Here is a 14,459-nt window from a genome sequence, read left to right as displayed (position 1 = left end):
TGATGATAAAGACATTTATAATGGTACAAATGATTTCTGTTTTAGATAAATGCTGAATTTTCTATTCATCAAAGAAACTGAAACTACTCAGCTGTTTTCAACATAATAATAATAATAATTAATAAATGTTTTCTGAGCGGCAAATCAGAATATTAGAATGATTTCTGAAGGATCATGTGACTGGAGTAATGATGCTAAAAATTCAGCTGAAATCACAGGAATAAATGACATTTTAAAATATATTCAAATAGAAAACAGTTATTTTAAATACTAAAAATATTTCATAATTGTAGTGTTTTTTCCGTACTTTGGATCAAATAAATGCAGACTTCTTTAAAAACATTAAAAAATCTTACTGTTCAAAAACTTTTGACTGCTAGTGTATATATTTTTTCATTTTCTAATTTCAAAATATTGTTTATTTTAACTTGAGGTACTACAATAAAATAAATAAAAACCAATAGTAACAATATAGACATTTTTAAAAACATGAAATAAAAATTAAATGGAAATATAAAAGTTAAATCTAAATCAAATTATTAATAGAAAAATCTATGATTGTATATCAGTGACACTAAAATCACGGCATCGCGCGTCTCCAGCTGAGGTGTCGCTGTGGCGCGAATGTTGCCTGCGAGTGCTTATGAAATAAACCCGCCGAAGAAGACGCGCTGCAGCTGTTCATCATAAACGTGTGTGAAAGTGTCTACAGTAGTATTCACTCATTACACTGACATCTATTGAGTTTTCAGGTACGTATATTCTCAGCAACACTAACACGACAATGACATGTTAGACAGTGATTCATTTAGACGTGCGAGTCCTAACAGTCCGTTTAAATGAAGGACTACATCTCTGACATAAACACAAACACACTGCGATTAAAGTAATTCATTCGTATTATTAGACGTTAATATATTTCTGAACTCACTATGAACCCTTCATCAAAGCGGTATTGTTTCACTTTTGTTGGAAATAGATCTTCTTTTAAAAAATGTTAGTTAATGTTTTCACGAAAGCGTAGTAGATTTCTGAAGAGAATATCAACACAAAATACTTCATATCTTCACAAAATACTACTAACAACTCAAGGCAGGTCTTTAGTCATAGTTATGTTTGAATAAAGCTTTCTGTTGATTTTATACAAAGCAACCGTAGCGTTGTCACTTTATGTTTTGTTTTGATGTCCTGCACATCAGTAGTAGCCGTGATTTCTGCCACAGTGTTGCAGTCATTACTATAAAACTGCTGTAACTTTGTGTTACCAAGTAGTGCTGACTACCTGTGGTATAAAACCAGTATCACAAGAAGATAATGTTGTGTGAGTTAAAGCTGAAATAACACATTGTCTGTTTTTGATCAATTTCACAAATGATAGTACGTTAGTTCTAAGCAAATCCACAGCAGAAGGGTTTCACATCTCCAAACAACAATCAGGGGTGTTTCATTACTGAATGAATCCAATTTCATTTGAACAGCCCTATAGTGTCGTCTTATTGTATTTGATTAAATGTAAAAATTTGTTTTAAAAGATACATTTAATGAGAAAATGACACTTATAAAGTTAAAAATGGCCTTGGAAATCAAATTAAGGGGACCGATATTGCCAGCAGCCATTGCTCCAGTCTTCAGTGTCATGTGATCCTTCTGAAATCCATCTAATATGTGGTTTTGCTGCTTAAGAAACTGTTTTCAACGTTGATAATAATCAGAAATGTTCCTTGAGCAGCAAATCAGTATATTAAATGATTTCTGAAGGATCATGTGGCACTGAAGACTGGTGTAATGATGCTGACAATTCAGCTTTGCCACCAGGAATAAATTATATTTTAAAATATACAATAAATAGTTATTTAAAATGGCAATAATATTTCACAAATTACTGTTTTTACTATATTTTTCATCACATTACCAGCCTCGGTGAGCAAAATATTTAATAATATGTATTAATTTTGAGTTTTAGTGAGGAGTTGGTGCAGCTGCAGTGATGTCCAAGCAGAGCACGTTCACCGCAGCTCTGGCCACTATGTTAGGAGCCACTCTCGGCGGCCTGTTCCTGTGGCGCAGCATCCGCACGCAGAAGAGAAAGGCCCTGAAGGGCCCCGCTTCAGCTGAGCCTATACAAGCCCAGCTAGAAGCGGACATTACGCCCTCACAGACAGCAAGACAAGAGCTGTCGACACCGCCGCAAACCCAGAAGCTTCTGCGTGCGCATTCGCTGTTAGAGGTGCCGCCCGTGATCGTCAGCTCACAGGAAGAGTGGGAGGCACTTTGGCCTGATTTCCAAAAGGACCTGTCCGTCTATCCGGTTCTGGGATTGGACTGTGAATGGGTAAAAAGCATGCGTGTAAGCATGGCTCTGTATGTGTCTTAATGGAAATGTATTCACAGTGGCAGCTCTAGATGTTGTTGTGTGCTTCCACAGGTGTCTGTCAAAGGCAAGGCCTCTGCGGTTTCCTTACTCCAGATGGCGACATTCTCCGGCCGCTGTATGCTGGTCAGACTGCTGACTTTTCGAAATGCACAGCATCCTCTCCCTAAGGATCTCGTCGGGGTCCTTTCTGACCCCCGTGTGCTGAAGGTCGGGGTGGGATGTTATGAGGATGGGAAACGGTTGGCTCATGACCACGGTCTGACTCTAAATTGCACCGTAGACCTGCGCTACCTGGCCCTCAGGCAGAGGTAATGCATCAATTTGATCTAAAACTTTACAGTCAATTTTTACATTTTACTGCCCTACTATTAGGGCTGCACGGTTTATTGAAATTAGCATTTAGTGCAATTACCTAAGCATAAAGGCTGTAATTTAAAATAAATTTATGGTCTGTACACTTCAGAGTGAAGTGCAGTACTGTGTTCATATACAGTACATGCTTACTTATGAAGGTTTCCAAAATTATTAGTACTATTAAATACTATATGTTTTGCAGTAAAATATAACAATAGTAATTTTTTTTTTTTATGATTTATAATCATTATGCGCTTTAAAAATTGCATTTTAATTCGCAATCACAATTTTTTTTTTTTGCAATTTGCACTAAATCGTGCAGCTGTCTATAAATTATCAAGTCGAGGCACATTTATTGCTATAGCACTTTATACAATGCATATGGTTTCAAAGCAGCTCACATTAAAGGAAAATAAGTGTTTCTGTAAAATTTATAAATTATGAAACTAATTCTTTGTTGATTGAATTTAATAACAGTGTCAATGCTGCAAAGTTCTTCAGTTATGATAGTTCAATTCAGCTGTAAAACATCTCTACAAGAACACAATAGTGTCATTGTTTAGCTCAGCCATGTTCAATAACAGTGTCATTGTTGCAAAGTTAGTGTCATTATCAGCTTAATTCAGTTCAGATAATTAAGGCTGGTAATTATAATTGCTGCCAGGTGTCTCTAAATGTCATAAATTCGAATCTAAGTAAGACTTTTAAGCACTTGTGGAGTGCTTAAATAGATACTTAAGATACTTTAAAGCACTTGTGGAGTGACGTGAGGTGATTTGGATTGTTGAAGGCAAGCGGTGCTGAATAATGGCTTGAGTCTGAAGTCTCTGGCTGCGGACCTGCTGAACGTCACACTGGACAAATCGCTGGAGCTGCGCTGCAGTGACTGGGAGGCAGATGTGTTGACTAGCGAACAGGTGAGGAGAAAATCCACCGCTGCTCCTCTGAAGGAGATTCAGATTTATAGCAGTATCGTTCCATTTGAAAATATCTTTTTAAAAACGTCACACCAAGAGTTTAAAGGAGACGTTCACTTCCAGAACAAAAATGTTGTTGTCCCCTTGTCATCCAAGATGTTCATGTCTGTCTGTCTTCAGTCGATAAGAAATTATAGTTTTTGAGGAAAATATTTCAGGAACGTTCTCCATATAGTGGACTTCGGTGGTTGTTTAAATGCAGCTTCAGATGGCTCTAAATGATCCCAGCCGAGGAAGAAGGATCTTATCTAGCGAAATGATTGGTAATTTTCGAAACAAATTGACACTCAGTATACTTTTTAACCTCAAACGCCTCGTCTCTGCGATGCGCATGCGTAGTCTGTGTAATCCGGGTCAGTACAGTTGGGGTATGTCGAAAAACTCCCATCCTGTTTTTTTTCTTCAACGTCAAAATTGTCCTACATCACTGTTTTACCTATTTTTTTTTTTTTGCAAAGGATGTTTGTTCTTCTTTGCATGTTTACTTTGTAAACACTGGGTCGGTACTTCTGAAGCATTGTAGGATGATTGAGGAAGAAAACAAGATGGGAGTTTCTCAACATACCCTAACTCTATTGACCGTATTGAACCGGTAGAAAACAGAGTTCACACAGAATTAGACAAGACGAGCATTTGAGGTTAAAAAGTATTTAAATTGGCGAGCAGAGCTCATTTGCATTTAAAGCAGCCTCGACCAGAATGAGATGATTTTTGCAGAGCTGATTTTGGCAAGGTAAAAAGGGTGTTGTTTAACACAACCATTTAGAATTTTTAACCAAAGTATATTATAGACTTTTCATTAAGACCCTAAAGAATCATATCAACTTTTGGAAAATAGGCATCCGATGACCCCTTTCAAAGTGCTTGATGTAAGAGAAGCTCTAATCATTAGGGGTAGTGTGTTCCAAAGTTTTGGAATATAGACTGAAAAAGACCTTTCTCCTTTAGAATTTGGGACATTTAATAACAGCTAAAGATCTAAGTGATCTCTGAGGAGAATAAAAACGTAAAAGTTCTGATATGTAAGCAGGGGCAAGTCCATTTAGAGCTTTAAACACGTAAGTTAAAGCCTTAAAATCAATTCTTTGTTTCACAGGGAGCCAATGGAGAGAGACGATAGGTGAAATATGTTCCCTTGGAGCCAAACAGAATAACCTCTGTCTTATTTTCATTCAACTGAAGAAAATTTTCATCCATCCATTCTATAATATCCTTTAGATATGGTAGCAGAGAAAAAAACAGAATCACTACCAGCATCTATTGGTAAATAGAGCTGGGTATCATCTGCATAGATGTGACAGGAGATCTTATGACGCTCAACGATCGAGCGCAGTGGAAGCATGTGAAGGGAAAATAGAACTGGACCCAGAATCGAACCCTGTGGCACCCCACAGGTGTTCGGCACTGGGGATGATGAAAATTGTCCAATTTTTATTTGAAAGATAAGACTCAAACCAGTCTAAGGCAGCATCACGGATCCCAGCCTCGTGGTTTAATCTTTTTAACAGAATGAAATGGTCCACAGTGTCAAAGGCTGTGCTTAAATCTAGCAGAACAAGGACTGCACAGTTTCAAGGCGACTGATAACAAGATGTCATTTGTCGCTCTTAAAAGAGCAGACTCAGTGCTGTGCTTAGCCTTAAAAGCAGACTGAAAAGGTTCTACGATGTTACAAGAGATTTAATACGGAGTAATTAAATCAAAAGGGCAACTTAGAAATGGGTCTATAGTTATGAAGTTCAGAAGAATCTAGGGTTGTTTTTTTTAGCAAAGGGTGAATCATGGCATATTTAAAGCAGGCTGGAACTGTGCTGCTATGCAGTGAGGCATTTATAATGGCAAGAACACTGGGTTAAACAACATCCAGTGCCTCCTTAAATGGGATAGTATCAACAGAACAAGTGGTTAATTTCATATTAGAAGTCACAAATCAGAGTGAGATATAGTTTGAAAAGTAAACAGACTAGAAGAATTAATCTGTAAATTATAGCTTTTGGGTGAGGATGATAAAATCTGAGACCTAGTACCAACAATCTTGTCTATGAAAAAGCTGCAAAATGTCTCGCACAGATCTGCACTTGGAACTAAACCAGATGCAGTTGGAGGATTCAACACTGTGTTTAAAGTGGGAAATTGTCTTTAAGAGATTTTTTTTTTTTTTCCCTCGATCAAACTGGACAAATAGTTAGCCCTTTGTAAAGAGACAGCTTCTTAATATTGAGCCAGACTAGCTTGAAAATGACTGAAAAATAGTTAAAAATGACTGAAAAGCTTAATTTTTTGTATATTCTTCAATCAAACAGCTGTTCCTGTCAAGTAGTTTTTTTTACAAAGTATTTTATATTGTGAGTAAAACTGCTAATATGCTCTAATACCCAGCTCTAATAGACTCTGTGTAGTTGAACTGTTGTCATTGTGGTGTCAGTACAGTAAATGCTCTGTCATACTGTATCCACTAGATGGCCTACGCAGCACATGATGCCCAGATCTCTGTTGCCCTGTTTTTTCACCTGCTGGGAATGAATACGGAGCCCCGGCTCCCCGCTGAGGGTGAAAACACGTTTGTCCAGCTGGCATCGTGCTGCCAGGGGCTAGTGGATGTGCCCTTCAGGGCGCGCTATAACGAAGAGGGGGAAGAAGGGGAGAGACGGAGGCGAAGCCGGAAGTCCACTGTGGAGAGTCCTGAGTCTGGAGACCAGCAAGTTCCAGACCCACGGCGGAACAAACGCAAACCACTGGGAGTTGGTTACTCTGCCAGGTAATGAAGTGATTTTGATTTTTTTTTTTCCTGTAATTGGCTGAGCAGCTTTTAGATGGCTTACCAATGTAGTAGTCAAAAAAAATACATCTGACTAAAGATGATAAAAGAGGAAGAAGTCTCTAACACAAAGTGTTAAAGTTTGGGATGATTTTGATCTAAACTTTTGGGACATGACTCCTTTATGTGACTTTCAGGAAATCACCCCTTTATGATAACTGTTTCCTTCATGCTCCTGATGGCCAGCCACTTTGCACATGTGACAAGAAGAAAGCAAAATGGTACCTGGAAAAGGGTATAGGAGGTACACAGCGACTTCATACTGCTGTCTAAATGAGGAAATTGTGTTTTAGAAATGCATTACTGCAATGTGTGAGTGTTATAAACTGTTCACTTTATGTCCATGATGCAGTTTGATAGCAGTAAAACATCTTATGGGCTATTCCACAAAATCTGTGCCTTTTCCTCTTGGAAAAATTTAAAAATAAAATAAGTTTAATTAATATTTTTTAAATTTCCATGAAAGGAAGACACCTTAAAATGACAAGGAATTGTATTGTGCCCTCTGAAGCTATGTAATTTTATTTTATGACTTTTTCTACCTTTGGTATTTTTGTCAACCCTGTTATTGACACAAGCGTTACTAGACACGACAGTTTAATTAGAACTCATGTGCCACTGAATGATATAGGCATTAGCTCAATAATATACTTAAACTTAAAATGTTTAAATTTTGCACAGACAGTCTTTAAAAACAGGGTCAAACCTAATCTATGTCATCCCTGTTACCCACATGTCAAAACCTGTTAAAAAGTAATAGGTTGACAGTAACAATTTCAAACAAATGCTAATTGCTAGCTAATAGTGAAGTTCACAAAAGAACATATTGTACACCTTGAAATGATTTTACTTGTAGATATTTATTATATTAAATGTAAGAAATAATTGTTTAAATTTTAATAGTTTAAGTGTTGGAATCCTGGTTGAGAGATGATGTAACCTCCTAGAAGTGATGTCACTTGAATGTACATTATTTTACAAGGGTTTTTTAATGAGGGTAACAGGGCTGACATGAAATCAGAGGACACCAAAAAGTGATTTATATTTTAAAAAAAAAAAAATACTTATGCCAAAACTATAGACGGACTATATTTAGAACAATATGCAAATATGATTTTTATTTCATTTTGCCTTCATTTTAAAAATTAAAAGTCCTGCAGAAAAAGAATAGTGAGGGACAGGCCAAAAGCCTTACACTTACAAGCATAAATGCTATTTAAGTTATTTGAAATAATATTTAATTGATTTTTTTTTAACATAATATTGATGAAATCATACGTAGTGTTATGTTTTTAAATTGCTTGTTTATTTGTTGTTATATTAAATCTGTGTTTGGTTATTTCTTAGGGACGCAAAAGGCACAGATTGCGTGGAATGACCCTTATATTTATGTTAATATATTACTGAAGCAAGGCCAGGACTTCAAAAAAATTATTACCAGGCTTATTATAATTAACTAACCATTAGCTTTCATTAGTTGAAAGAAGTGTTGACTGAAATAAAAAATAAACAAGCTTATTTTTTCAGCTAGTTGGCAACATCTCAGTTTTTAATTAAAAAATAAACAAAATAAATATAAATAAATAAAAATTAACAAAAACTGTATATACATTTGGCAGTGAAATAAAGTTGAAATAAGAATGTAAATTTAAATTAAAATAAAACCTAAATATAAATTTAAAATGCAATCACTACAGCACGGAAATGTAAATGTAATTTTTTTAATTATTTTTTTTAATTTTAAGTGAGTTTTTATGCCATTCTGTCTTGATTAGCATTTATAGTCTGTTCACCTTATTCTTTAATGTAGAGGTAAGCCTATGGATGAGACTTCTGATTCATTAGCCGCTAAAGGGAAATAACAAGAAGAATAACAACATGCAGTAAACCGTAAAACTGTTTGCGCTACACACCAGTGTGCTCATAGTTAAGATAATACATTAAAATAGCACGGTAAGACACACCAATTTGCAATATCGAGCAGCACAATGAGCTTTGTACAACTAAAAATAGCTGGACGTGGATGAGACCCATAAAATTTACGCATGGCTGCGCCCACTCTTACAGGAAAAATAAGGTGGATAAGAAAGTCATAAATCTTTTTCTAGTTTTATATGCTGCTTATGAAAAGGTTACTACATAATAAAAATACTGATAAGAACACTCTTTTAATTTTCATTGAAGAGTTGAAGTGCCATTGTTGTGCCAAATGTCCTGACGTGTAAAGTTAATGTCAGAGACTAAGGATAGTTATAGTTAATAGTTTGCATATAATTGTCTCACTTTCAAACTGGTTAAGAAGCAGCCATTACCTTTTATTTATTTACCAGAAAACAACCTAAATAATTATTATACAATTGTAAAACAATTATTTTGGACATAATTATTTATAATGTCCATTTTTACCAAAAATAGTGTTTAAAGGTTAACTTTTTCCTTCAACAACATTGGGAAGTTCCACCTCATGCTCTTGCGTTTGATTAGACCAAAACCACAACGCAAACAAAAATTACGCATTTTAAAAATCATACACTGGAAATGGATTACTTCTGATCTGTCATTTGGAGTGAAAATACAGCTGTATTAGAGTGGTTTATTGACTAATCAGGGGGCTGAATTTTTCCTTTGTATAATGTCTAATATAACCATTGCAAGTAAAATATGATCTATACGTAATTTAATCTCAGAATTGGTCAGTGAAAGTCCCTTCATAGTCCGGCTGCTGTTTGAGCCGTCGGGCCGTCCAGACTCCCAGAAAGACTACTACCTCACAGCCAAAGAGAACGTGTGTGTGGTGTGCGGAAAAGCCGACTCTTATATCAGGTGTGTCTCATTGTTCCTGTGATTCCTTGAGTTTGTTTTCAAAGTAAAAAAGTCATCTTAACTAATGTTTTTTCCATGTTAACCTAGGAAGAACATTGTCCCACACGAGTACAGGCGCCACTTCCCAGCTGAGATGAAGGACCACAACTCGCACGACATCCTGTTGCTTTGCACTTCCTGTCACGCGGCCTCAAACGTGCATGACGGGGTCCTGAAGCAGCAGCTGGCCGAGGAACACTCCGCCCCGCAGGGCTGCGAGGAGGGCATTCGGCTGCTCGAGGATGCAGACCGCCGACGAGTGCGATCGGCCGCACGGGCTCTCCTCAGCGCCAGCGACGGGATGCCACAATCTAGAAAGGAGGAGCTCCTGTCAGTCATCCAGAGCTTCTTCTGCGATGGACAGCAGGAGGTCACACAAGAGATGCTTCAGAAAGCTGCCGCACTGGAAACCAGGTAACTTGTTTTGACCAAAACCACCCATGTAGACAGGAGGGGGCTGACAGAAATGTAAAAAAAACTATCACTTGTATTATTATATTACATGAAGATTAGAAATGGTTGCCAGGAGGGTACACTAGTCAACCAACAACTGATTGATATCAATTATTTTATTTATTATTTTGGTTGTGGAGCATTTTGACAATAACAATAATTTAGATAATATTTTGTCAAGTGTGTTATTGTGCTGGTCTCTTTGTGGGTTTAGACCTGTCTGTCTCTGATTTTCATATTCTTCTTATTCTGTGTGGCGGTTAGTTCAGTTTTTCATTAATGGACAATATTTGCCACCTTAAAGGGATAGTTCACTGAAAAATGAAAATTCTGTGATTAATTGCTCACTTTCATGTCTCTTCAAACCTGTAGATCCGGGCTCGTCAATTGGTAGACCCCAGTCCGAATCCGGACTCTGAGATGTGTCCATGCAGACTGTGAAGGCTTTTGACATAATGCAGTAAAAAAAAAAAAAAACTCTAATTTCTAATAAATAAAATTTATATCAAGCACATGAGGGTCAGTGTTTGGATACAGTTCTGCGTGCAGTGATGAGAGCAGAGAGCGGCGCACCACAAAATATACAAACTGAAAGTACAAACTGATGGCATTTTCAGCATCTGACGCTGCATTAACGTCGCATATTCTGAGAGACGACGAGAGATGAATCTACTTCATATGCTGATATTAATTTATTCCCCAAATATTTCTCTTGTGCCCCGAACATAGTGGGGAAAAAAATAAGCATATTTTGTTGTTAGGTTGTTTTTGAAAGTCTGTGCTTGAAATAAAGCTCTTAATTTCCTTTGATGACTACAGTGTTAATAAATAGTTAAGAAAGTCTTAATTATGATTGTAGGTGGTCTTAAATGTGAGGACTGAAAGACAAGAATTGCGATGAAACTTCAAAAGGCTAACCATTGAAAAAATATGAGCCCTGTAGTACGTTTCAAAGTCAGCAGCTTTGTGTACCGCCATTCCGAAAGCACCTCCTGCTGGAAGAGAATGATCTTCCATTTTCAATCAGCCAATACGTCTGCTGTTGTCAAAGACCAATGTGAAAATCAATTCATGTTTTTAAGCAGCAAACATGCAGAGTTGTAAATGCGAACTGGTGGATCGACAAGAAGATAATGTGTTCTAAAAATTTAAACCATTAAGCAGTAAAATGTATTTATATGTTATTTAATTAATATGATACTTGATTAGTAATAATCGTTTTAATTAATATAATTGATACTTTCTTTACTCTTAAAGGCTGAAATGTGAAGTTTATTCAATACAAATTTTTGTTTTTGTGAAACAAAATTTTGACCTGTTAAAAACTAAGCTCACAATTGATTCAAGAGAGAATCGCAATGCAATTGATCAACAAATAAATTTTTTTGTTGCACCCCTAAACTTCATGTTGCCATTCATATGTTAATATGCTTACAAATGTGAAGATTTGCAGTTATGAGTTGTGATAGGCTTTGAAAGTTAATGTCTTTTTCTACTTCTGCAGGATCTTTAACGAGAGTTACGTGCCGCATGGACTGAAGGTAGTGCAGGCGTATGCAGAGCATGGTCTGCGTGGCCTGATGGAACTGGAGCGCTGCTGGCGGCAACACTTCCTGACCAGCATGCAGCCCCGCCATTTGCCCCCTCTCTGGTCCGTCAGCCACAACCATGACAAATATCTGCGCAAGTATGGTGAGGACCTGCAAATCCAGCTCAACTGACCTCCTCACCACACAAACAGAAAGAGACTTTGCGCAACAACTGCTGGGATAGGAAGGTTTCCACTGCGTGTGCAACACCTTGGTGTCCTCGTCCTATGTCGTTTGAGTGTGTATCAGAGATAGACTCACCCTAGTCACAGGTAAGCCCTGGTGTTGACTTACAGGTGAGGGGGAAAAAAAAACAACAACAACAAATTGTGGCCCCAGTTTGACTGGGCCCTAAGGGACCAGATGGAGATTGGGTAAGAGACTCTTTGGGGATCGAAGGCCACTGTGGTGAACAGCAGAATGTTAAACTCAAGGATGGTGCAAGAATAGAAATGGTGATAGGTAAAATGACAAAAAAGCATAATGTGCACACTTTTTAATGTTTAAAATGTTGAAAAGCATTCTCATTTCTCCTGTGAAAAGTAGATTCTACTGTATTTTAACCAGCCCAAACCTGCTCTTCTTAATTCTTAATCATGCATTGAATAAAAGATTCATAGCTTACAATTCTTGCAGGTTTGAGGCCATATTAAATGTGTTTTGTTACATGTTAAATCAGATACAAAATGGCCATTTTTACTTATATTTGGAGCTTTATCGTTTCTGTTTAATGTCAGGCTGTTTTTTTTTTTTTTTTTTTTTGGGCGGGGGGGGTTTGAGGAAAACTCCATTTATCTTAAAGTCTGGACCAAAGTCTGGAGAACAGCTTAGCACATTGTGTCTGTGCCATGAAATGATCATTCTTAGAGTCAGGACACCTCCAAAACACACCAGGACATCTTTTGGTGTGTGTATATACCCCTGACACATTGAAGACAGGCTAAAATGATGCTGGTTGAAATTCATTCTTACCCCGATCAAGATTTTGTAGTTCTAGTTTGTGTTCTATTTGCATTTACATGTGCCAGAGAGATTCAGCTCCATGGATGGAAACAAATATAAATGGCCAAATCAAGGACACCGAAGTCTGAGCCTAACATAATTTAACTTAAGAAACACTACAGCTTTCCTTTTTATTTACATTTGTCCAGATGTAACCTATTAAAAGCTCCTGTGTTTCCTTAATGTCAATAAAAAAAAGATTAAATTTCATATGTTAAGACTGGATGAGCTGTCTGCCGGTGGTCTTTTTTTTTCTTTACCTTCTAGATGCTGTATAATATACTGCTGTTTCACATCCTGAATTATAGCAGTTCATAAAACAATCCAACACTCATACAGTTTTACTGTTTATTACTTAGAAAATCATGATTTAATAAATAGTCTATAGAAATGTAAATTAAAAAAAGAGCTTCGTTTTTGTCACTTGAGTGATATTGGGTTTAAAGGGGGGTTAACATCAGTAGTGACTTGTCTAGTGATTCTGACAATCTGGTACAGCAGCTTTAAGGCCTCTTTGATTGTGGCATCAGAACAATCTGTTTGTCAAATGTCAGTTTTGGACCAGTGTCAAATATGCTACATTTTACAGTATAGTACACACAAAAAGTTTCAATCAAACAAAATTGTTACAAACATCATCACATTTAGGGCCGGTCACAGTATTTAGTTTGGGTGGCTAAGTGTTCTGAAAGTAGAGTAGTGCATAGCATTTGTCAGGGAAGCAATACATTTAACTTGAACATACAACTTGAGCACAATATTTGTAATGTACATCAAGTGACAACTAACAGGAAAAAGAAACGCTTATAAAATGATTCACCGTACTACATCATACATTTATAAAGTAATCATTGCTGGTATAATGTGAGCATGACATTGTAGTAGATTGTCAAGAAAAAAACATTTACAAATAATCCCATAGGCTATAATCCTAACTGAAGTCTATAGTTACTGTTTTAGATTTTGGTGAACAGATACTGGAATAAAAAAAAAAAAAAGTTAAACAAGTATTCTACCAATATATTAAATGTGTGTTATTGATTGAAGCACAACCATATTTAACAACCATCTGCTACTTATTGCTTTTTATGTATCTTGTCTTAAAGGAAGAAGTTCACTTCCAGAACAAAAATTTATAGATAATTTACTCACCCCCTTGTCGTCCAAGATTTTCATGTCTTTCTTTATTCAGTTGATAAGCAATTATGTTTTTGAGGAAAACATTTCAGGAATCGTCTCCATGTAGTGGACTTAAATGGTGCCCCCAAGTTTGAACTTCCAAAATGCAGTTTCAGTGCAGCTTCAAATGGCTCTAAACAATCCTAGCTGAGGAAGAAGGGTCTTATCTAACGAAATGATTGGTCATTTTGTAAACATATTGACTATATATATGTGACCCTGGACCACAAAACCAGTCATAAGGGTCAATTTTTCGAAATTGAGATTTATACATCACCAGAAAGCTGAATATATAAGCTTTCCATTGATGTATGTATTTGTTAGGATAGAACAATATTTGGCTGTGATACAACTATTTTAATGTATGGAATCTGAGGGTGCAAAAAAATCAAAATATTAAGAAAATCGCCAAATTAAGTTCTTAGCAATGCATATTACTAATCAAAAATTATGTTTTGATATATTTACAGTAGGAATTTTACAAAATATCTTCATGGAACATGATCTTTACTTAATTTCCTAATTTTTTTTGGCATAGAAGAAAAATTTTGACCCATACAATGTATTTTTGGCTATTGCTACAAATATACCCCAGCGACTTAAGACTGGTTTTGTTGTCCAGGGTCACATATATACTATTTTAACCTCAAATGCTCATCTTGTCTAAAATCTGTGATGCACATGCGAACTGTGTAATCCGGGTCAATACAGTTAGGGTAGGTCGAAAAACTCCCGTCTCATTTTCCTCTCCAACTTCAAAATTATCCTACATTGCTGCAGAAGTACCGACCCAGTGTTTACAAGGTGAACATGCAAAGATCATCAAACGCCCTTGACAAAAAAAAAAGAAA

General features: G+C 36.5%; 2 protein-coding genes across 3 annotated transcripts in view; one reads left to right on the top strand and one right to left on the bottom strand.

Annotated features, from left to right (window-relative positions):
* Positions 1–14,459, bottom strand: part of nol10 (nucleolar protein 10) — a 327,975-nt gene that overhangs the window by 241,930 nt on the left and 71,586 nt on the right. The window lies entirely within an intron of this gene.
* Positions 620–12,654, top strand: exd2 (exonuclease 3'-5' domain containing 2). Of its 2 annotated transcripts, none has more exons than XM_051133236.1 (9): positions 620–752; positions 1,964–2,332; positions 2,426–2,682; positions 3,519–3,645; positions 6,165–6,463; positions 6,661–6,767; positions 9,211–9,346; positions 9,434–9,799; positions 11,343–12,654. In XM_051133236.1, exons 2-9 carry the CDS (start codon positions 1,988–1,990, stop codon positions 11,557–11,559), a joined length of 1,854 nt encoding a protein of 617 aa, XP_050989193.1. In that variant the 5' UTR covers positions 620–752; positions 1,964–1,987; the 3' UTR covers positions 11,560–12,654. The 2 variants fall into 2 exon arrangements, with proteins under 2 accessions (XP_050989193.1, XP_050989191.1); XM_051133234.1 differs by having other exon boundaries at positions 1,964–2,347.

This window comes from Labeo rohita, chromosome 17, assembly GCF_022985175.1.
Source record: "Labeo rohita strain BAU-BD-2019 chromosome 17, IGBB_LRoh.1.0, whole genome shotgun sequence".
Classification (NCBI taxonomy): Eukaryota; Metazoa; Chordata; class Actinopteri; order Cypriniformes; family Cyprinidae; genus Labeo; species Labeo rohita.
The sequence above is the reverse complement of the archived record's forward strand: the minus strand, read 5'-3'. Positions and strand labels throughout refer to the sequence as shown.

What these genes read in the sequence shown, in the direction of transcription:
- exd2 (XM_051133234.1), top strand. Translation starts at nt 1,988, where the DNA reads ATGTCCAAGCAGAGCACGTTCACCGCAGCTCTGGCCACTATGTTAGGA. An exon ending in ATGTGTTGACTAGCGAACAG is followed by an intron (nt 3,646 to 6,164) that starts GTGAGGAGAAAA and finishes TGTATCCACTAG; the next exon opens with ATGGCCTACGCAGCACATGA. An exon ending in GCTGCCGCACTGGAAACCAG is followed by an intron (nt 9,800 to 11,342) that starts GTAACTTGTTTT and finishes CTACTTCTGCAG; the next exon opens with GATCTTTAACGAGAGTTACG.